The sequence below is a fragment of the Tenrec ecaudatus genome, chromosome 13, assembly GCF_050624435.1.
Source record: "Tenrec ecaudatus isolate mTenEca1 chromosome 13, mTenEca1.hap1, whole genome shotgun sequence".
NCBI classification, from domain to species: Eukaryota; Metazoa; Chordata; class Mammalia; order Afrosoricida; family Tenrecidae; genus Tenrec; species Tenrec ecaudatus.
Genome location: NC_134542.1, coordinates 30,526,893 through 30,549,863, shown reverse-complemented (window position 1 = coordinate 30,549,863; position 22,971 = coordinate 30,526,893). Strand labels below are relative to the sequence as shown.

At 49.1% G+C, this 22,971-nt stretch overlaps 1 protein-coding gene across 1 annotated transcript; it reads right to left on the bottom strand.

Moving 5' to 3' along the window:
- Nucleotides 1-1,055: 1,055 nt before the first annotated feature.
- On the bottom strand, nt 1,056-22,345 carry C13H2orf80 (chromosome 13 C2orf80 homolog). The gene is made up of 6 exons (XM_075529063.1): nt 22,305-22,345; nt 20,129-20,210; nt 14,838-14,920; nt 13,152-13,239; nt 12,967-13,038; nt 1,056-1,214 (listed from the first exon to the last, which is right to left on the bottom strand). The coding sequence occupies exons 1-6, from the start codon at nt 22,343-22,345 to the stop codon at nt 1,056-1,058; spliced, it is 525 nt and encodes a 174-aa protein (XP_075385178.1).
- Between the last annotated feature and the right edge of the window lie 626 nt (nt 22,346-22,971).

Here is a 22,971-nt window from a genome sequence, read left to right as displayed (position 1 = left end):
TGTGACTCCAAAGAATAGATCCTTTAACTGTCCTATTACCTTCTGCCTTCGAGCTGACGTCATCTCATAGCCACTCCACAGGGCGCAGCAGAACTGCCCTTCCGGCATCCCAAGATTGTCAGTCTGTATGGGAGCAGGCAGCCTCATCTTTTCCCCTTAAAATGCCTGGTGAATTTGAGCCAGCCTTACGTCTAGTAACCTTATACTTAACCCACTACACCATAAGGACTTTAAACACTATAAACTATAAAAAACCAACCTGACCACTGCCATCAATTTGGTTCCAACTCATAAACTCCCTCAACTGCCACTCAGTCAATTCTGATTCATAATAATCCTTATAGAGAGTTTCCAAGATTGCAACTCTGTGGGAGCAGACGGCTTCATCCTTCTCACTAGGGGTGACCGGTTCCTTTGAACTCTCCAACTTGCAGTTAGCAGCCCAAGGCTTACCCAACAGCACCATCTGGAACCCAAAACCCAATTCACTACCAGTGAGTCGATTCCAGCTCAGGGCGACCCTATAGGGCTAAGAAGAACGGTGCTTGTGGGTCCCTGACATTATAAATCCTCATGAGCAGCTTCCCCCGCGAGCAGCGGGCGGCGGATTTGAACCACTTCCCTAGCAGCTCGTGCAAAGTGGAACCCACTATGCCCCAGGGCTTCTTCACCACACCATAAATCCACGTTGTTCCATCCGTGCTTTACACTTACTTTGTTCTCCGGCTGTGTGCTCAAAGGGGCGCATCTCGAGGGTTTCCATCCCATGGCTCCTTGGCCCCTGGTATAGCTGTGGGTGGCATTTTTATTTGCTGCTCCTCTTCTGAACTTGACACCTACAGTGACCACATCTGTACATAAAACCATGTTTGTGGAAACATGTGTCCACCCAGAGTTTCCACCCTTTCCTTCTGGAGTGCTTTGCTCCCTTTGCCAGAGGTCTGAGAAGGCCTGCCCAGCTCTTGGTAATGGGGTGCAGCAGGGGAGGGGAATAAGATCACAAAGGCTCCTGATTCTTTGCTTTATTAATTCAACCAGACAGAGAAATCACATTGCTATAACAACTCTGCCATTAGTTGGGAGCCAAACTCCTCATCTTGCTGCAGATAGAGATAAACAGGCTTACTCTGTTTGCGGGCATATTCGGCCGCCTTGGGTGCTGTTAACATGGCACAGGGGTGCAAGGAGAGGCGGAGAGGCGGAGCTCGGGGAGCCTGGAAGGAAAACAGTTTGACTTTTAAAAGCTGACACAGTGTGTGCCGTTACCATGTGCCGGTGACAGCACTGAGCCTGTTTCGTAGCCTGTCGTCCTTAGGGATAAGTACCATACCCCTGATGACTCAAATGGCACAAACTTCCTCGTGCTGCTTTTTAACCACGTGCTTGGTAACCTTTGCCTAGGACGCCCTTTCACGCGCTGACGCTGTTCAGTTTGCTCCCATGGCCTGGCCGGCCGTTTCTTCCTGCCTTGTCTGCACATCTTCCACTTTCCCTTGAAAGTGCAGCTCAAAGACCTTCTCTTCTGACAAACGTGCCCTGATGTCCCCAGCCCTTTTCCTCTCTGCTGGCCCTCCCCAGTCCCAAGACAGAGCTCTTTGACTCACTCCAAGATGATCACAAAGCACATACTTGTTGCTAGGTGCCGGTGCTGGTGGTTGTTAGGCTGAGTCAGTTCCAACCCACAGAGATCCTGTGCACAATGAAATGAAACACGGCATGGTCCTGCGCCATCCACAGCAACCATTCCCACGCCGAGCCCAAGGATGGAAGCACATGGTCCATAAACAAACTCTCTGCCATCGAGTCAATGCTGACTGATAGCGGCTCCCTGTAACTGTTACAGGAGTAGAAAGTCCAGTCTTTCTCCCATGGAGCTGCTGGTGGTTTCAAACTGCTGACCATGCAGCTTGCAGCCCAACACGTAACCACTACACCACCAGTAGCATATCACAACCTCAGTGTGTTACAGTTAGGGACAACCTGTCTGTTACACCACACAGAAAACTCTTTGGGGGCTAAAACGTTCCCTTCACTCATTCCTTCAGTAACTGTTTAAACGAGCACCTACTTAGAGGCAGATCCTGTTTCAGAAGCTTTGGTCAGTAAGACAGACAAGAGCCCTCCCTGCTGGGTCTGGGAATCTAGTGTGGAGAGACTAACAATAGACCAATAGTTAGCCGCCCAGTACCGTCACACATTGCACTGTTTTTAATAAATGAATGAAACAAGGTGATATGCAGTCATTTCTGATAGAATTATCTAGAACAGCAGTTCTCAACCTGTGGGTCGCGACCCCTTTGGGGGGTCAAATGAACTGTTCACAGGGGTCAACTAAGACCTTTGGAAAACACATATTTCTGATGGTCTTAGGAACTGAGACACCGCTCCTCCATCTATCTCCAGGCAGGTCCGCCCACATGCAGATGTGCCCACATAGGAGTACCCAGCGTGAAGATTGTTGCCCATGCTACCCCATGCTTTAAGCCCTTTTCATGATAGATAGATAGATAGATAGATAGATAGATAGATAGATAGATAGATAGATAGATACTGGTCTTGCTTCTCTAGAGGACCTAGCTGACCACCACCGGAGAGAAGCACTCCTAGGAAGGAGAACAAGAAAGGCCGGAGTAAAGGTCTCAGGATCAACTGTGCTTTCCAGAACCAGAGCGCATATGAATAGAGCACAAGGAGAAGGCGAAACTGTAACTGAGGCCAAAGAGGGAGATGGGACTCAGGCAGACCTTGTCGTGTGCACACCGGTTTTGGCTCCAGGGTGCAATGGAGAGCCACAGAAATATTTTCTGGCGGGAATGAGACAGGCCTGATTTAGACTTGTACAAAGATCGCTTTGGCTGCTGTGTGCAGAATGAAGGGGAGTGTAAAGGCAGGAAGACCAGGTATCTAAATTAACTTCCGAGAGTGCCTGGCCCAGAGTGGGCCCTAAAATGCTATTGATAAGTTGATCACCTGCCATGCTGCTCAAGACAGCAGCACTTCAGGCATGGACTTTAGTAACAAACTGACTGGACTTGAAGGCAGGTCCTGGAAGGCTGAGGGCAAGAGATTGAGGGCATATGAAGGTACGTGGGAACCTTCATGAAAAGAAGGCTCTGGCAGGTATCTACATCATAAAGGGGTGACGGGAGTAGATGGGAAGGCTTACCAGCTTTGCACCGGGAGCAGCAACTGAACCGAACCACCGTTTTGCTGTTACTGAGGCAGGAGCTGAGAGACTTCTCTTCCTACACGTCAAAGCAGTTGAGTATGTGCTTCAGGCCCTAATGTTTCCGAAAACACAAACAGCGCATACAAACGAGTAGAGGCATTTTGTCTGCTCCAAAGTCTTGGGCATGTGGTTGGGAGGTTGCAAGATTGTATGCTCGAAAACGCTTTAATGTTGATCCAGGAAAAGGGACATATTCCAAATGAGAGCAGTACTAGACAATCTAAGAGTGAGCTGCCTATCTCCTACAGCCTTCCTTTTCCAGAAAGCTGAGATTCTATAAATCAAAAAGAAAAAGCCAAGTGATCCAACAGAACAATAGAGAAAAGTGAAGAAGAAACCTGAGTGACTGGCTGTCCATTCGTGAGCAGGAGAATACCAGTGAGAACAGAAGCAGGCTACCCTACAACGCTGAAAAGGCAGGCAGCAGTCTGTTGTTGTCGTCATCAGGTGCTGCTGAGTCTGCTCCAATTCACAGCACTCCGAGGGACAACAGAACGACACGCTGCCTGGTCCCGCGCCATCTCACAACTGTTCTGCTTGAGCCCATTGCTGGATCCATCTTGTTGGGGATCTTCTCTTGGCGGACCGTCTACGACATTTCACAGCCGGGAAACCTCACGTGTGGGTAGCGACCTCCCTTGCAAGTAGAAGAGTAGTTGCAGTTGGTACGGGGTAGCACAATGGTTATGCGTTTGCCTACCCAACATTAAGGGGCGCCTGGCACATAGCCATAGCGGTGCTATTGACTAGTTGATTAACTGCCCTTCTGAAGCCACCCAGAGGCTCTCTGGGTGAAAGAACTGGCAGGCTTCCCCTATAAGGATGTAAAGAACACAGCTCACTGACATGAAGTCAAATCTGATTTATAGTGGCCCTGCTCCTTGGGGTTGATGAGTCTGTGAATCAGACAGTCTTGCCCTTCTCCCACGGAGCACCTGGTGGGTTTGAATGTCTGGTTCGCAGGACAGTGTGACCTACTGCACCACCGGGGCCTTTACCGCCTAGAAAACCCTATGGAGCAGTTCTGCTTTGTCATACAGACCTCAAGGCAGCTAACAACAGCAACTGATGGTTGAGGATGCACATATTCTAGGGCCCAGAATTTCGCTCCTAAGCACACACCACTCAGAAACTCTCACATGGTACAAGTGACAATGAATAACCAAAAGGTCTAAGGTAGAAGAATGTTCAAGTAAATCGTGGCATGTTCCTACCATGGGATAACTTGATGCCTCAAAAATAAACCACAGCTACTGCAACCACATGGATGAATGCCAGGAACACATGTGAGCAGACAGCAAGGAAATCCTGACCCTAGTACATTTGCTATTTCTCCATTTCTGTAACACCCAAAAATATGGGACATGAAATACTATGGTGTTTAAGGACACACAGGTCGTAAGACTAGAAAGGAAGAAAGAGAGTAGATAAACGCATAATTCAAGGCAGCAGTACCTGATGAGCAGGAGGCATGGCCCTGGAGGGAGTGGATATTGTTTCATGTCATATACTTGGCCGGTTTATTGGATTGCTTGGTCCTTATATTGTTAACAGTACTGGGCATAATTGATATTGAAAGTAATTTTTCAAGCCTTTCACTCTGGCCACACTGAACTTATGAAAAGACGTCTCCCTCTGTGCCCAGTTCATCTAAGTTCGCATCCTCCTGCTAAGTTGTCAGAGCCAGGGCCGCAGGTCAGGGCTGCAGAAGTCGGAGAGGGGTAAGAAAGGCCTGTTGCAGAGGCCCGACCAGCTGTCCAGTGGGCCTGACAGAGGAGGGAGGGCACTGGCCAGCTTGAGGAGGGGTGATCATGGAAACAATACCAGCTAATATTGGAGGCTGGTCCCATGCCCACTAACCCACTGTCTTGACTCAGTTCCAACTCACAACAACCCCATAGGACAGAGTAGAACTGTCCCCTTGGGTTTCCGGGACTGTAAATATTTACGCAAGCAGACGGCCTTATTTCTGTCCCACGCAGCAACTAGTGAGTTTGAACTGCCCACTTGTGGTTAACCCAGTGTGCCACCGGGACTGTACTCTGTGCCCAGCATCTTGCTTAATTTAACTCATGATATTCATAGTCTCCTTTAATCCTAATGCAATGGGACTCCTAAATCTAGAGCGACTTCTCGCAGTTGAGTAACTTCTGTCACGCTGGGCTCAGGACTTGGCTGCTAACTAGCCGGTCAGCAGGAGAAAGGACCTGGCCCCGTGCTTCTGTAAAGATTATAATTTAGGAGATGCCCCGGGACAGTTCTTCCTTGTCCTGTAGAGCCCGCTATGTGTGGGAATGGACTCGACAGCGCACAGAGAAGTTAAATAGCTTATGCAAGGCCACAGTGCTGGCAGAAGGCAGGGTTTGTTTGCCTGTGAAGAGCATGACCTGGACTTTGGATGTGACTCTGGATGTCCTTGAAGGCTGGTAGGTCAGGTGTCTGGCTAGGGCTCCGGGAGACGGGACAGTAAATGCTCTGGTGGCCTGCATTCCCAATCATTGGCTTTTGCTTTCCTGCCCCCTTGCCCGCCCTCTCTTTCTACAACACCTGGAGCAGGGGCTCCTTCCATCACCTGCTTTAGTTTGTGGAAGGAAGAATTATTCTCTGTTTTCCATTCTGTTGTTGTCAAAATCTATTTTTTAAATAAATAAATCACTTTATTGGGGACTCTTACGTATATTATAACAGTCCATACATCGATTATATCAAGTGAACTTGTACACATGTTGCCATCATCAATTTCAAAACACTTTCTTTTTGAGCCCTTTAATATCAGCTCCTCTTTACTCCCTACCTCCCCCACCCTACCACCCTCAGGAGCCCTTAATATATTATACATTATTATTTATAATTTACATATCTCACACCATCCCATATATCACTCCAGCTACAATTCTGATATTCGTCCCTCTCAAGGGGGTTTATACCGCCATCACTGCTGTCAGTTTCCCCTTGCCCCCTCTTCCCTTCCCACACCCTCATGGAATTGTTACTCCCATTACTGTTTCTAAGGAGTTTGTGTAGCCTCAGTGCCATGTACTGAAAGCTCTTATCTGTACCAATGTACATACACCGGTCTAGCAGGATTTGTAAGGTAGAACTGAGGTCATAATAGTAGGAGGAAGATGGATTAGAGAACTAGAGGGATGTTGTATGTTTCGTCGATGCTGTACTGCACCCTGGATCTATCTGTTTTCTTCAGTCTAAAAGTAGTAGGGCATTTTATACTTTTCTAAAGTAAGTTGTAAATAATTATGATCTTGTGTGAGGTCCTTAGTTGATTTTTTTTAAGGGGTTCAAAGTCCTCAGCAATGGCTCTCAGCAGCCACAGGCTCGCAGTAGAATTCCGGCGGTGGAACCTCAGGCGACCGGGGGTCAGTGGCTAGCCCTTGCTCTTCATGCACAGCCACCAGCGGTCTGTCCGGGGACGCTCTGAGCACAGCGCTGCACACGTTTCAGCGGAGCTTCCAGACCATGAAGAATTACGAAGAAAGGCCTGGCAATCTCCTGAAAATCAGACCGTGAAAATCCTCTGGGCCGTGTTTCATGCTGTGTGCCCCGGGATCACACGGCTGGGAGAAACTCAAAGGCAACCCTCACGAAGCACATCCACAAACACAGGCAATCAAACCCAAACACAGTCACCCCCAGAAAGTCAGTCCTCACTCACAGTGGCCCTCCAGAACAGGGGAGAGGCGTCCCTGTGAGTTTCCGAGCCTGTAAGTCTTTGCAGGAGTAGAAAGCTCCGTCTTCCTCCCCTGGAGCCGCAGGTGGTTTCCAAAAGGTGACCTTGCGGGATCACAGCCTAAGGTTTAACCATGACACCTGACCAGGGCTCCTGAACCACAGCTCCTGAAAAACTGCTTGGTCTTGATCCGTTCCTGTCAGCAGGTGGCAGCACAGAGTCCTGGACTCGAGAAAGCATTCAAGCTGAAACAGTCCCCACATTGTGTCTTGTGATCGGTATCAGCTGCTGGAAATTCTACCTAATCTCATTAATATTCACCAGGGGGTTAAGCTTTTGCTTGGGAATGATTTTCGCTGTTACTTAAGAGACATTTTACCAAGAGGCATCAAAGTTCAGTTAGATATTACACAGCCATGAAAGATGAGCCCTTAAAGAGACAGATTTTATTTTTAAACAGCTTCATCTCTGACCAGATAGCTCTGTCTTTGGCAATTACGTTAAATCCCAAAGGGATATTTTGACAGCCCAGACAGTCACTGAAACGCCACATTTCCACTAAGCAGGAGCAGTCTGGCTAATTCCTTCTTCAGGATGTGGAGAAGGTCCCGGTGGGGCCCACAAAGGCCAAGCCCGCACTCTTGCAGCAGAGAGCAGGCGTGACCATCTGCCTGCGACGGCCACTGCAGCGATTCCGAGTCACGGCAACGCTATCGGACAGGGTAGAACGGAACTGTGGCCTTCTGAGACTAACTCTTTTCAATTTATTATTGTCTTGGCATATAAGTCACAGATCATAAATGTCAACAGTTCGATCGATTAAGAAGAGTTGTACAATCACCACCACGATCAATTTTAGAAAGTCGTCTTCTTTCTGGTTCTCATCGGTATCAGCTCCCCATGTGCCGCCCACCTCCCCTGCCGTGGCCCCAAGCAGCCGTTCATCCGGTTCCGTGTCTGCGGATTTTGAGACTGTCGCTCTTTAAGGGCGTCCTCTGCCTTCCAAGGAGCTGCCGGTCTTTCAAACTACCAGCCCACATGGGGAGCCCCTGCGATTTTCAGATTCATCTCTCAAAACGTGTCTTTTATGATCCTTGGGTGTCCAAAGTAGGGAAAAGTTTACACTGGTATAAAGTGGTCTTAATAATTACACCTAAGACCCTGATGAGCGATTTCACTTTTTCATATTTAAAGCAGCAGGTCTCCACCTGCCGTGATCACCCTCTCCCACCCCCACTAGGGAGCCTGGCGTGCCGGGAGATCTATTTGGTCCTCACATCTAGGAGGGGGGTGCTACTGGCAATCTCATTGGTGGGAGTCCAGTGTGCTGCTAGGCATTCTATATTGCCCTGGGCAGCCCCAGGCAGCCCGCTGCGACAAGAATGGCCATCCCCTGTCCGGAGCCATGAGGCCGGCCATTACTTGGAATTTATTAGCCTGAGCTCTGGGCATTCTTCTACCCCAGCTTATGCGACAGAGCACTGCAGCTGTGTTTGACATTCCTAGCTTGCCAGACATAGATAAGGAAGTCTCTATCTGTCTGTGAGATTCTGTTTTGTGGTCAGCATTCCCAGAAAGTACCCAGCCTGTAAAGCTTAAGCAAACAAAGTGTGATGTTCTTCGCCTATGCCTGATTTGCATAAACCGGCCACTCCGCGTACCTGGTTGAAGACTGTAAGCCGTTACTGACTCACGGGCAGGGCGCGCTCCTCTGAACTCCCTGCTTGGTCCATCACCAAAGTAGCCTAATTGGCATGTGAGACGGGTGCTTCCCCCACTGCTGGCCCATGTAAGCTGTAACCCTTTGTTCATTAAACAAGACTTGATCAAGCTATTGTCTTGTCTCCATTCTCCGTGCCTCTTGTTGCCCCAATTCCCACTCTCTCTTCCAGGATCCACGTTGAAGTTCCCGTGGGACGGGACAATCCCCCAATTGTGAATAGTGCCACGGGTGGGAAACCCTGACTTGGAGGAAGGCAGAAGAAATCAGATAACCTCCACACACCGGATGCTAATTATAGCCATCATTGTGAGGGCATCTGTGCCAAGCACTCAGGGATTTACTGGTACCAACTCCCTTCACAGCCTTCTCAAGCCTACTTCGCTGTCCCTGCAGTTGCACATGACACGGGGGCTTAGAAAACAAGAAGTCCTCACTGCCAGAGTCAAGTCTGACTCAGAGCAGCTCTCAGGATAGGGCTTCTGAGGTTGTAATTCTTGGCGGGAGCAGACAGTCTCATTTTTCCCTGAGGAAGAGCAGGTGGATTCGATCTGCCAACCTTGAAGGGGGCAGCCCAGTGCCCAATGCCCAGCACCAGCAGGGCTCCTTTTGAGGCATATTGATTAGAAAACTTGTCCAGCATTATTCTCCCGGTAACAGATGGAACTGGGATCCGAAATCCCAGTGCTGATCCAGGACAAACTGCCGCTGACTTGTTAGGTGCCGTGGGTCGGCTCTGGCGCACGGTGGCCCAGTGGACGACACAGTGAGGACTGCCCGGCCCCGCACCAGGCTCACATTGTTGTTATGCTGCAGCCCATTGCTGTGTCAGCCCATCTCGTTAAGAGAGAGTCTGCCTCTTTCACAGACCCTCTGCCTTTCCAAGTGTGACGCTCTTTTCTAGGGACGGGTCTCTCCCGATAGCTCGTCCAAAATAGATGCGGTCTGCACTCTCTTCCAGGGAGCAGGCTGCCCGTTCCTGCTCCGAGACAGATCTGTGTGTTCTGCTGGCAGCCCCTGACATTGCCACCATCCTCGACGACATCCTCATTCAACGGCATGTTCTTCTTGAAGCTTCCTTATGAATCGCCCAGCTTGTGTGCGCGTGAGGCTGCTGAAGACACCCTGACAGAAGTCAGGCACACCTGCTTCTTCCAAGGGACGTTCTTTGCTGTTTGACGCAATATAAAGGGGGCTTGGGCAGCCGACTTGCCCAGGACAGCACATCATTTGATTTCCTGACTGCTGCTTCTATAAGCCTGGATTATGATACAAGTAAAATGAAATCCTCAATAAGTTGAAGCGTCATTTTTCAGGATAACGAGCACATGGGCGACAATACACGCATGCAGGCCTTTGGGGGGAATCTCTGCTTGTGAGGCCTTGCCTGGTGGTTCTCATGCAGTCTGTGTACAATCTGGGCTGTGATCGTGGTCACTGTATATATTTTATATGCATCCTCACTTCTAGGGAGCCTCTGGCTGTTCTTCCTCTGAGACAGTTTGGTTCGTTCTTCTGGCAGCCCGTGATAGAACTGTGAGGATGGGGACTATGTGTTCCTGAGCAGAAACCAAAAATTAACTCCATCTTGTCCAGTTGATGACAACTCATGGTGACCCTACAGGACAGAGTAAAACCGCCTTGAAGGAATTCCCAGGCTCTCAGTCTTCACAGCAGCACACGGCCACATCGCTCTCCTAGGGAGCAGCTGGTGGATTTGAACTGACAGCCTGACCGCTGTGCCACCAGACCAGAGGAGGTGCTGAAGAAAGGTGACTCTTTAATGAGCTAATTGGTAATTGATGATAGAGAGTTAGGCTGGCCAACCCACCCCTACGTAGCATGTCTGCCTCTAAACGAACCTGCCTCGGTGGGCTACTCACCCACCCATGTCTGCCAGTTTTCTCTGCTGATGACTCCACTCAAGTGGGGATTCCCTGAGCCATTCTCTCCAGGAAGGCGATGTTCAGTATTTGCTCTCCTGCTCCTTGTGTGGAGACTACAGTCCTGTGTGTCCCAAGCCTGGACTGAACCCACCCTGCAGCAGATGAGGAGGGGAAGCACAGTGATTGGGCTAGAAGGAGCTGTGGGTTATGGATGTGGATGTGGTGCTGGGGGTGGAGGAAAGGAGAAGAGACCAGCCTGGTGGGAAGCAAGCTTCAGGCAAAGGAGCAGGAATAAGCTGTATACTTGCTCAGCCATTGAAGAGAGTGTGGAATTGGGTTTCTTTCCAAGCTAGGAGCAGCTTGGTCTCTGAGAGGCAGCAGGCCCAGGCGACCGGCATCTCAGCCCAGCTAGAACACACGCTGCAACGTTGGCTGTAAGATCCATGGGAAAAGCCAGCGTGTCTGACTTGCTCACGATTGTGACCCTGGCGCCTTCCACTAGACTGAACAAAGGAAGGGATACGTGCAAGGCGACGGGCTCAAGACTCTAGACAGGCTGCACACGGATCAAGATGACAGGGCAATGGGCGCGGGGCCATCGCAGGCCTCAGACTGGACTCCTACTTAGTTACTTGACTCCTGCTCTTGGCCTGGGGGTCTGCGGTATGTCACATCACTGCTTGTGCGGCCTGAGCAGGAGAACAAGGGAGGGAGGCCCTCCTGCGGCCCTCGCCCTGCTCCCCCTGGCTTCCCTTCTAAAGCCTGTGGGGGCCATCAAACATGGTCTAAATGGGAGGCCTGGGGTTCAGGCATTGGCTCTCCCTTTCCTTCCCCGCCTTCCACCCTCCCCCTGCACACCCCTGCTCCCTCCTCTGCCTCTTCTTCCTCTTCCTGCGTCCAGCCCAGTGGCATCTACAGCAATCAACACTTCACCATTAAATGGTGAGCCATGCTTAAATGCTTACCAGATGTTCACAAATCAGGGAAAAACTGAACTTGCCTAAAAGTGTTCAGAGCATTCCATTGATTTTCTGAGACAAGGATTAGCCAAACCCCTTGGCCATCTAGTCAACTCTGATGCACCGTGACCCTATGGGGCATAGTAGAACCGGGAGCAGACTGCTCCCTCTTCCTCCTGCAGAAGGCCTGGTGGATCTGAAGTGCCAGCGTTTGGGTTAGCAGACAAGCATCCCTCACTGCTCCACCAGGGCCACACTGTAAGGGGCCCCAGGGAAGGAAATGGCCTCTTTAGAGATCCATTGTGGTAGAGTCTGGGCTCAAAACTAGGCTTCTGGTCTCCGAGGCCCTTGTACCTTTTACTCGCTGTGATTGCCAAGCCGTTCCATGGGAAAGAGAAATGTGGCGAGAGCCAAGATCATTTACCAGGAGACGGAACCAGGTGACTTTTGCCCCAGAGAGCTACATTCCAAAGAGCACAAGTGAGAAACCACGTTAATTAGAGACACACAGGACTCTAGACTACAGACCTGGTGCTGCTTACTGCCCCGAGCCAACCTTATACAACACACATCTGTCACGAATCTGTCTTCCAGCCAGAGAGGTGTTTTGCGATCCACACATTTGTAACTCCGATAAAGTATACCTGCATCTTCTTTGTTTCGATTTGATTTAAAATGTCTTATTTCACCACTAGCACCTGAGCATGCATGGCGGAGCTCTTGTCAGCCAAGGTACCCAGAGGAAATTAGGCTGTAAAAATGGAATTACTCAAGGAAGCAGGCAATCTATGGAGAAACCGCAGGTTGCCAAACCTGTGCCTTGAGGAGGGTATAAAGGCCACCCTAGGAGCGGGACAGACCATGTGACCTTGTGCAATGACCTGTGGAACTATAAAACCTACACCTGTTGTCTTTCAGACCACAAACTCCCTCCTAAAAGGGTCGGTGGGCTCACGCGGTCTCCGAGACAAGGTCTCACAAAGACACCCATAACCACTAGAGAGCTAATGGCAGCTGGAATTTGGACGGAGTCACTGAGTTGTGCACAGGTTGTTCACGGGATAGCCGAAGTACCCAGATGCCCTTGCTGCAGACTCCATTTTCAATTCTCACAGCCCCACCTGGTCCAATGCTGTGCACGTAGCCACCCCAAAAGAGCCCTGCAGCGCTCCCCGGAAAGAGCTCGGAAAAAGGAAAGTCTCACAAACTGCCCAAACCAGAAACCTTGCCCCAGGAAACACACACCAATTCTTGAGGAAGCTGGCAACCTGACAACAAGCATTATTGGTACTCCTGGAGAAACCCTGCTGCGTGCTGCCAGTGACAGCTCCCGTGTAGGTCTCTCCGGCAGCCCTCTCGTCTTTAATAAATGCTTAATGCAACTTGAGTTTTCTAGTCTTTTGCCGACGCCCATCTCAGAGAACACTATAAAATAAAGAAAATCTCTCTACAATTCCCTTTTATTAATAGCTCCAGTTCACCCTTACCTTGCTTGTTCCAGACCTGGCAGACGCAGCAGCCCCGTAAACTTTAAAGACTTCCTCAATGGGGATACTGTTCTGTTAAACAATCACAACAAAAACATAGGGTCCTATGATGACTTTTCTTTTGTGAAAAAGCATGTAGAAATGGAAACAAAGCTGATCCATATGCAAATAGATGCTTTCCTTACCATTAAGAGCCCAGCATAAGAAGATAAAATCATTGCTTCTCTTTCTCTGCGGTTTGGATATGCAGGCCTCCCAAGAAATGGCATTTTCCTAAGGATGGAATACAAATAAATAAGAGTGGAAGATTGATTACTGGTGGGTTTTTCCTGATAGCTGCTAAGATTGAGACAGTAACTATAAGTAATCTAATGACTGGGCTGTCCATTTAGTTCCAAAATCAATAGGGCTGATCCACCATGAGTAAAGTATACATTTTGCATTTTACATTTCCCAATAATGGTGATGGATTTGGCCTGTTCCTTCGATGATGTTGTAGCTCTCAACGTTGGCAACTGAACTACTGATAGTTTAACCAATGAGTGTCCTTTCCCCATCTTGGGGCAATTTGCTTGGGGGAACTTCCATACCCCTATAAGTCTATATGCTTCTAGGGAAGGAGGTAACTTCAATAAGTTTGAAGGATCAAAGCTATACCAGAAGCTAAAATGGTGTATTCCGTCGCCCACCCTGAACCCAGCCCAGTGAGAGAAAATCAAGCCCTCGTCACCCAACTCTGTCCTTTTACAATCTATTCTGCCTTCACCTATGGTTGCCATGGAATGGACTGGAGCTGGAAGTGGGGCCCAGAAGGAGGAAAGAGAAGTAAGAGGCAGATCCTGAGGACATCATTTGAGATTTACACAGAGGCAGATATCTCCCCTTCCACCTAGAGGATCCAGATTCCATACCCCGTCAATGCAATGCACACTCAGCTACCACCCGTCTGTCAGTTCAGGTTTGGCTGTCGTTATGATGATGCCAGACAGGTTTCCGCAGAGTTTACAAATGAAGACAAACTACCAAGAAAAGACTGGTAATCTGCTTCTAAAAATTATCCAGTGAAACTTGGTGGATGACTATGGTCTGATCCCTCTGATCGTGGGGGTGTTGCAAAACCAGGGTGTTGTGTAGGGGGTCGCCCTGAATTAGAGGCCACCCCAATAGCACCCAACAACGGCTCCAGCAATGCAGACCTACTCCCGGGCCTTTCAGATACCGAGGCAATGAGGCCTTCCTATTAGCTGGAGGGAGCGCTAGCTGGGTTTTCTATAGCTAATAACCCAGCCAGATAGTACCAGATGTGCATTCTAAGATCATAGAACAGAACATATAACTGGCCCCTGGACTGAGCTACTTGCTTGGGACCCACCCAGAGGATTGGTTAGCTGCTAAGAACACACTTAGGGTACCCGGCAAGCCTTGTATAAGATCCTAAGGAAGGGACTCGTCAGTTTTGCTATCCCACTAGGCTTAAAATGGGTCATCCCAGAGGCGTGGAAAGGGGAATCTCCTGAGCGTCACGGAAGAAGAGTCTAGAGTGGAGTGCACCCTGGGGTCCAGACATCCCTGTGCTGACCCTCTTCCATCTAGGAGACCCGGAGTAATGGCCCTGGAGATGGTGAGAAACAGAGGAGGCAGTAGATGCAGCACAAGGTAGAGGAATGGGCTCCTTGGCTCATTGGGCAGGAGAAAGGCTGAGAGAGTGAATGGCGTTGGATAGGAGTGCAGGGCAGAGAGGGGTACCTCTCGCTGAAATGGGGAGAGGGGTGGAGCAAAGTGTGTCAGGCCCATGAAGCTAGAGTGGAGCACCTTGATATATTAATATTTTTCTTTAATTCCCGTTAAAATGACAAACGAGTTCAACTCACACTTCCTCCCACTCCAGCCACGTTGAGTCTTCTGAGCGATCAAGCCATCGCAAGGCAACGTTGATGGCCAAGTCATAGTGAGCCTGGACACAGGAAAGAAATGGGCAACAAAGCAGCTTTAGACGTGGGCCGAGTGCTCCCCCCACCCAATGACAACCGTGCAGCTATGCCTAGACCACTGTTCTGTCATCTCCAGGATGGGAAGACCATCCACTATGTCTGATAAGCTAATGCTCAGCCAGAGATATATAGGGCTCTTCGGGCCTTACATTTATTTATCTCCCACTAGAGCAGGTAGAGGGGGAGAGTCCTTGTGGAACAGGGGATTAAGAGTCGGGCTTCTAACTACAAGACTGGCAGTTCAAACCTACTACCTGTTCCCAGGGAGAAAGATAAGGCCGTCAAGATTGTAACCTTGGAAACCCTGGGGGGCAGTTCTACCCTGTCCTGTGGGGTGGTTTGTACATCAGTATCAATTCCATGACAATGGGTTGTGTTATTATTTAAAGCAAAGGTGTGATTTCCATTGTCCAGAAAAGGGAGTCGGGGGAAACTGATTTACAGAAAGCATGGTAAACTGAGAATCTGAACTCAACTTGTCTCGTGTTCTTAGGGGAGTGCTTGAGGCTCTCGGGGCCTCCGGTCCTTATTTCTTTACTAGAGAAAGGTGGCACTGAAAACAATAGGAATGAGCCAGAGAGGGGGGTACACAGATCACTCTGTGCTTTCTCCAGTTTTTCTGTAAGCCTCACCCCGCTCCAGAAAGCAGAGTCTATGAGGAAATGGAACAAAAGTCGTAATTGGAGGAAGAGGAGCTTGGAGAAGAGCTTCTGATTCCAAGTAGCATGTCAGATATAGAATGTCAGATACACCCTTGCAGGGCACAGGGAAGTGTTGTGTGTACTTGCCAGGAGGGGCCTTAGATCCCTAGTGAGAATCCCGAGAGGAGGCCTTCTTGGCACTGGGCCTCGAAGGAGGCGGGGTGTTCGTGAGGGTACAGAGCACATTCCCCGTGGTGAGCACAGCTGCTCGGGGCTCATTTACAGGCGATTGTGAAGGACAAACTCGAATGTCCATTCCCATCCTGTTGCTGGGTGTCCTCAAGTCGCTTCCTGCTCAGAGTGATTCTACAGGACAGGCTAGAGCTGGCTGCCGACTGGGTTCCCTGGGCTATATCATCTTTACATAGGGAGTTGGCCAGGTCTTTCTTCCTCAGAGCTGCTGAATGTTATCCATTGACCACCAGGGCTCCTTCTTCCTGTTACCATGGCATCACTACGGAGATACAGGGGTGTGGAACACACAGGGTGACACTGTCAGAAGGACTGACACCAAATGACTCTCTCTAAAATATTTCTGCAGCGTTTCTGCCAGTATTAATTATTGTTTTTGAAAATTATCCTTGTTCACTACACCAGGAGCTCTGCTGATGCCGGGGACATAAGCATTGGGCTGCTATCCACTAGCCTCTCCTCAGGAGAAAAGTGAGGCTGTCTGCTCCCATAAAGATTTCCCAGTCTCAGGAAGCCTGCATAGGGTTGCTAGGCGTTAGAGCCGACTCAATGGCAGTGGGTTTGGCTGGGGTAGTTACAACAAGACCATTTTCTTTTTCGTAAACCCAGCTGACATATATCAACATACAAGACTAAAACTTGGTGCTAGTTTTTATCTTTCTAATCTTCTAATTCCTTGATTAGATCTCATCTTTTTACCCAATCACGATATGCCTGTGGACCCCTTGGTTTGGTTCCAAAGCACTGTTGTTTACATGGCTACTGGAGTGTCTGCAGTCGCTGACTCTGTCAGCCTTCCAGTGTCTGAGCTGCAACAGTGTGCTCATGAGCCTTCAGGAATCGATGTCAGCACCGTTTTTTTGAAAATGAAGTCATAATTAGAGGAAAGCAGGAAAAAGAATTAAAGCCTTCTGCTCCGTTAGTAATCATGGTGTAAATCAAGGTAGAAACGTTTTCTGCACTGATTGTGTTCGCCTTCATATAGTCTAGGGAATATTAAATGTGGGCAACCTATAAGTTTGTTCATCGCCTATCATTTTCTGATTAAAATTGATAATACACTTGACTAAGGATTCTGCGTGGTCTCAGGTGGGACAAGGCCCAGGGGTGGGGTGGGGTGGGGTGGGGTGGGGGCACCATGAGTTACCACACTAGGTGACGCTAATCGTAGTGGCACCAGTACCCACCCTGCCACGGAGTTGCCGCTGACTCCAGTGGCCCTGCAGGACAGAGTAGAACCACCATGTCGGGTTGTCAAACCTGTCATTGTTTTTCTAATCACTTCACTGGGAGCTCGTACAACTCTTACCACAAGCCATACATCCATCCATTGTGTCAAGCACAGTTGTACATTGGTTGCCATCCTCATTCCCAAAACATTCGCTTTCTACTTCAGCCCTTGGTATCAGCTCCTCATTTCCCCCCTCCCTCCTTCACGAACCCTTGATAATGTATAAATTTTTATTATTTTGTCATGTCTTACACGGTCTCATGTCTCCCTTCACCTACTATTCTGTTGTCCATCCCCCAGGGAGGGAGTTATATGTAGATCCTTGTAATCGGTTCCCCCTTTCTACCCCACCTTCCTTTCACCCTCTGGTATGGGCCCTCTCACCACTGGTCCTGAGGGATTCTCTGCCCTGGATTCCCCGTGTCAGTTCCTATCTGTCCCTGTGTACATCCTCTGGTCTAGCCGGATTTGTGAGGTAGAATTGGGATCATGATATTGGGCGGAGGAAGCATTAAAGAACTAGAGGAAAGTTGTATGCCAGGCTGTAAATCTTCACCGAAGCAGACTGTCACGTCTTCTTTCCTGCAGAGCAGCTGATGGGTCTGAATGACCCGCCTCTCAGTTAGCCTCCAGCTGCTTCATTGGGCACCAGGACCACCTTCCTCGTCTAGTGGCCACCCTTTCCTTGTGAGCGCTTGTTCAGGACGCATATTCATCAGTTACCTATCAAAACATGCCTTCGCTGCCCCTCATCCTACCTCTCAAAAAGAAAAATGATTGGTTTTGCTTGTGCATGTATGTGTGAGCTTTTGGAAGAGTTTTAAGGTTCCTACCTCACTCCAGCATTTTCTGGAAACAACCTAGTTATTTATTCCAAAGGCTGAACAAGAATGAAGAGCGAACCAAGAAGGAAAAGAAAAATGTTTTCAAATGAGCCTTGATATCGGGGTGACTCCAAGGTTTGGGGTGCAGACCAGCAGTGTTGGTGATCCCTGTCTAAAGCTCATTAGAAATGCAAACCCTAGGTTCCAAGGCAGACCCCTGGCCCAGAGCTGCACTACACTCAACCAAACCCCCTGCCCCGGAGCAGAGCGCCTGACCAGCACTCTCCCAGGGAGCGGCTGATGGGTCCCAATGATTGACCTTGCAGCCAGCAGCCCAGTGCCCAGTGCGGATGCCCCCGGACCATTGTAACAAGTCCCCATGGCCATTCCACAGCACCGTTCTCCATGTTCTCTGGGCTGGGTGCAATTTGGAAGGCCTGTGTTTAACTGCTTATCCTACCCAAGGAGAGGTTGTTGTTGTTTTTGCCCCCAAGGAGAGTTTTGAAAGGCAGCCAGCCTTCCTAAACCTTCACTTCCTGAACCCGAGAGAAAGAGGGCAGAGCCCTTCTGGCACGTCATTGCAAGGATTTCAAACTCAAACGTCACTGCCTGTGAGTCGATGCCAACTCAGCGCAACCCTCTAGGATAGGGTACACCTGCCCCTGTGAGTTTCTGACCCCCGTCTTTCAGCTGGTGGTTTCAAACTGCTGATCTTGCAGTCAGCAGCCCAATGGGTACAACACCACCAAGAGACGGTGTGAAGAAAGCTAAGGGTTTCATTATTTCTTTTGCATTAGATCCTTCTTCCAGCATTTATTTCAAGGGAACTGCTATAACATTGTATGTGTCTGAGTGCCAACATGAATGGTAACAGCAATGGTTTTAGAACGGTGTTCTCTGCTCTGGCATCTCTCACTCGTGCAAGCAGGAAACGGAAGAGTCTACTTGAGGACCACATCTCTGCGGCACTTGAGGACCACATCTCTGCGGCACTTGAGGACCACATCTCTGCGGCACTTGAGGACCACATCTCTGCGGCACTTGAGGACCACATCTCTGCGGCACTTAGGGAGTCTCCGGCTGCTCACTGAAACGTCCCCCGTTTGGACTCCATGGGAGAGCGATGACGAGTCTTCTCTGCGGGCTTACAGCCACGGCACGCCTAGGAGGCCCTCACCTGTGTCCTGCAGGGTCACTATGGGCAGTGGGTCTTGCTGGCACACTGGTTAATGAGCTGAAAGGTTGGTGGTTCAAACCCACCAGCCCAGGGAAATATGACCGTCTGTACTGTAAAAATTGCATGCCAGGGAAGCTCTGTGGAGCAGATCTCCTCTGCCCTTCCTGGGCCTCTGTGAGTCGGAACCAACTCAGGGGGGACGCGTGGGGGGTTGAGCAGCGTTTCAGGCTGACTTCATTTTGCTCTTTAGTCATTTCTCTCTTCACAGTAAACAACGCCTGTAGATTGTATGTGCTGAGACTCTGCTTTCTGCTCACTAGGAGGGAGTGACCGAGTAAACAATCTTCACGGGAGGAGAGGAGGAGGAGGAGGAGGAGGAGGGATCCTCCGAGGTTAATCTTGAAAACAACTATGCACTGAATGATTCCCAATCGATGACATTCTGGGCAGGACAAGCTACAGAGACAATAAACAGATCAGAGGTTGCTCAAAGGGCGGAGGGAGGAGTCGGTGGGACCCAGGGCATTTTGAGGGCGGTCAAACTGGCCTGTGTGATACTGCAATGGTGGACACGTGGCAGCACCCATTTGCCAAAACACATTCAGAAAACCCTCACTGCTAGCGAGTCTATTCGGACTCACGGCACCCCGCTAGGACAAGGTGGACTTGCACCACGTGGGTTCCTGAGACTGTAACTCTTTACAGGACTAGGAAGCCCGGTCTTTCTCTCTCAGAGCAGCTGGTGGTTTCAAACTGCTGACGTGGCATTAGCAGTGCAACACATAATCACTACACGACCAAGCCTCTCGTCAGAGCTCGTAGGCCTGTCTGATACGGAGAGTGACCCTTGAAGGTAAACCGTGCAGCAGCAGCAGCAGCACGGGTTCATCGGTTGTACCCGATGCACCCCAGGGATGCAGGATCTGCGCAGCGAGAAACCTGGGAGAGCGGGGAGAAGGGTCCCTGCACAAGCCTTCTTGGTCACTCAGATGCCCTGAATGCACACATAACGCACATGCGACCTGCACCGGCATGCCTGTCTTTACCAGCTCATCTAGCAAGGTGAGGTGTCTTCTTCCTCTGGGGTCAAATTCATTTTCCCGAAGTCTGATGCCGATATAATCTCCCCTTAAAAGCAAGAGAGCAGCATTGAGGCACGGGGAATGGACGCATGGGCTCCATCTGCCGAGAGAGGCTCCGTCCGTCCCTGCCCCGTCTGCCGACCGCACACGGGAGAAGTCACCGGCGGCTCTGGTCTCGGAGTTGGTATCTCATTGTCATTTACGTGCTGATTCTGCAACATTGCCGGTTAAAAAATTGTCCGAGTAACAATTAATTTACATTACATGTATGTAAAAATTAAATTCAGATAGAAAGGCTGGGAGCATGACAAACTCACCCACAGGAAAACATGTTAAAAAACTGAAAGATTGAGGCCCGTCTTGTTAAAATCAAGATTCTCTTGCTGCCCTGGTTAAACTCAGGCAGAATGTCCGAAGTTGATAAATACTGGGTACAGAATATTCCGTAAGAAGAGAAATGTTCTTTTCCCTAAGGCTTTTCCCACCAGAATGCAAATCCCTCGGGAAGAACTAGGCAGACAAAGATCTGAGTACTACCACTTGGGTGCCGATACCGGACGGCCCTGTCCTTCCAGAGCAAAATCCAACTCACCACCATTGGGTCGAGGCCGACTGACAGCCACCCTCCAAGACAGGGTAGAACTGCCCCTGTGGGTTCTGAGACAGTATCTCTCGACAGGAGTAGAAAGCCTGTGAACTTCTAATAAGGAGGAGAGGCTCTCTGCCGCACCGGGACACCTTGGCTACTCACTGTGCGGGAGCTGCCCTTCTCTGGCTTCCGAAAGCTTTGCTTTGGAACACTTAACACTTTTCTAGATTGTTAAAAATTCTTGAAGTTTTGCTCTGACATGCCAAGATGCTTTCCTTGAAATCCCAAGATGCTAGGTGCATTCTTTATATTAAAAAGCAAATATATTTATATTCATTTTGACATTTCATTCTTTGGGTGAGATAAGTGTCGGAGATGGCATTCCAGGTTGTAGTTTGTCCTTTATGTCGCAAAAGGCTTCAAAATATTTGTGGAAAACTTCCATTTCCCACAAACTTTTGGAAGTCCCTTTGCTTTTGTTCCCAAACACATAAATGCAAATCTATGCACATTCCTATGTAGCTGATTCCAACAATTATTAATCGCTTATTAAAAGATTATTATTTGGGTGCACAGAAGAGAGATAGTTGGTGGGGTCTTTAGTGTGAGGTTTTTGAATAATTGTCTACTGTTGGTCTACATGCCCCAAACCAAAACCAAACTCCCTGCCATCAAATTGATTCTCAACTCCGCAGCCCTATAGGACAGAGTAGAACTGCCCCTTGGGTTTCTGAGACTTTTAAGACTTTACGAGAGTAGACAGTCTCATCTTTCTCCCTCGGAAAGGCTGGTGGATTCAAACCACTGACCTTCTGGTTAGTAGCTGAATGCATAACATACTACACCACCTGAGTGAAATTGAAGATAAACTTTTCTTTCTTTTTTTTTTTTGGTGTTTTGTGGCTTTCTTTCTTTTTTTGGTTGCACAATCTTTTTTTTTAATCATGTTATTGGGGCTCAGATGTCACTCATCACAATCCACACACCGATCCCTTGTGCCAAGCACATTTGTCCATTTGTTGCCATCATCATCATTCTCAAAATGGTTTGTGGTTTTCAACAACCTTTTTGCTAAGTCAAAGAAAAGATGATCGCTGGAGGTAAAAACTTCCCATGGATAAACTCGATCTCTTCTTTGTTAAAAAAATATATATATAGATGGCAAGAAAAAGGAGATAAATTACTTAGCACAACAACTTATAAAGAGGACGAAGCTGGAATTCAAATGCAGGGCCCCTGGGCACATTTCAGCCTGTTTCCATGAGAAACCTGCCCAGCCTTGGCCCCCTTCTGACTGGGGATACCCGCAGCATGCACACAGCTAGCAGAAACAACCTCCGGAGGGCTGCAGGGTGCAGCATCCTGCTTTGCATCAGAGATGAAGCCTCTGGAAGGAGGCCAGGTCAGGCCATCTGCACTTCTATCCTGCAGGTATAGAGTTCTCTCCCCCCCTCCCCCCACTGCTTACCACCAAGCCCCCTATAAATGCACATTCATGTACCTACTCAATGCCAAACAGAATAGAGGAAAACGATTCTCAATCATACTTACAGGATTTTTTTCATTTCCTTTTTCAGGAGTCTTCTCTCCATGATTAAAGGCTTATCCAATTAAAGCAGGTGCTTGCAGTTTACACCGAACCTGAAATCATTCGGGAAGACTGGGCTCTCTAAGCCTAGAATTACAGCAGCAAATCAGAGAGCGTTCGAGTTAGGGATGGTGTCATTGCAAATACCAGTCATGGAGTCCTGGGCTCTGGAAGGGAGCCGAGAGGGCGCACAGGGTTCAGGCTCTTCTGCCCAGTAGGCTCCAAGTCAGAGAGTGGTTTGGAGGTCAGTGTGTCATATCTAGGGATTACCTGACATCTTTTACTCATTCAAGCTTTCCTGAGTATATTGACTTTCACTTGTGTAAGCCAGCAAGCAAGAGAGGCAATCGCTAATAGAAGAGTTGATGAGACTCTTTGATTAGAACCGCCCAAACACAAACAGCCTGTGATCTGAATTTGTTTGAGCGTCCCTGTACATTCTGCAACAGTGACCTCATGAGTCTCTCTTGCCGCAGCAGCTCATAACAATTTTCTATAGGACCCACCTATACACTCTGTGGCCAGGAGGTCTTTGAAAGACCGTTTGGCTGTGGCAAGTAGGAGACCATGCATGTCCTGTAAGCCCTATGCCAACATTGAACCAGAAATTGTAGCTCAGGCTATGTGGTC

Excerpts from the sequence above, each read along its gene's own strand:
- C13H2orf80 (XM_075529063.1), bottom strand. The coding sequence starts at position 22,345 with ATGGAGAGAAGACTCCTGAAAAAGGAAATGAAAAAAATCCT. Across the intron at positions 14,921-20,128 it reads TCACCTTGCTAGATGAGCTG|GCTCACTATGACTTGGCCAT; the intron begins GTAAAGACAGGC and ends TCCTGTGTCCAG. Across the intron at positions 13,039-13,151 it reads CTTATGCTGGGCTCTTAATG|AACAGTATCCCCATTGAGGA; the intron begins GTAAGGAAAGCA and ends ATTGTTTAACAG.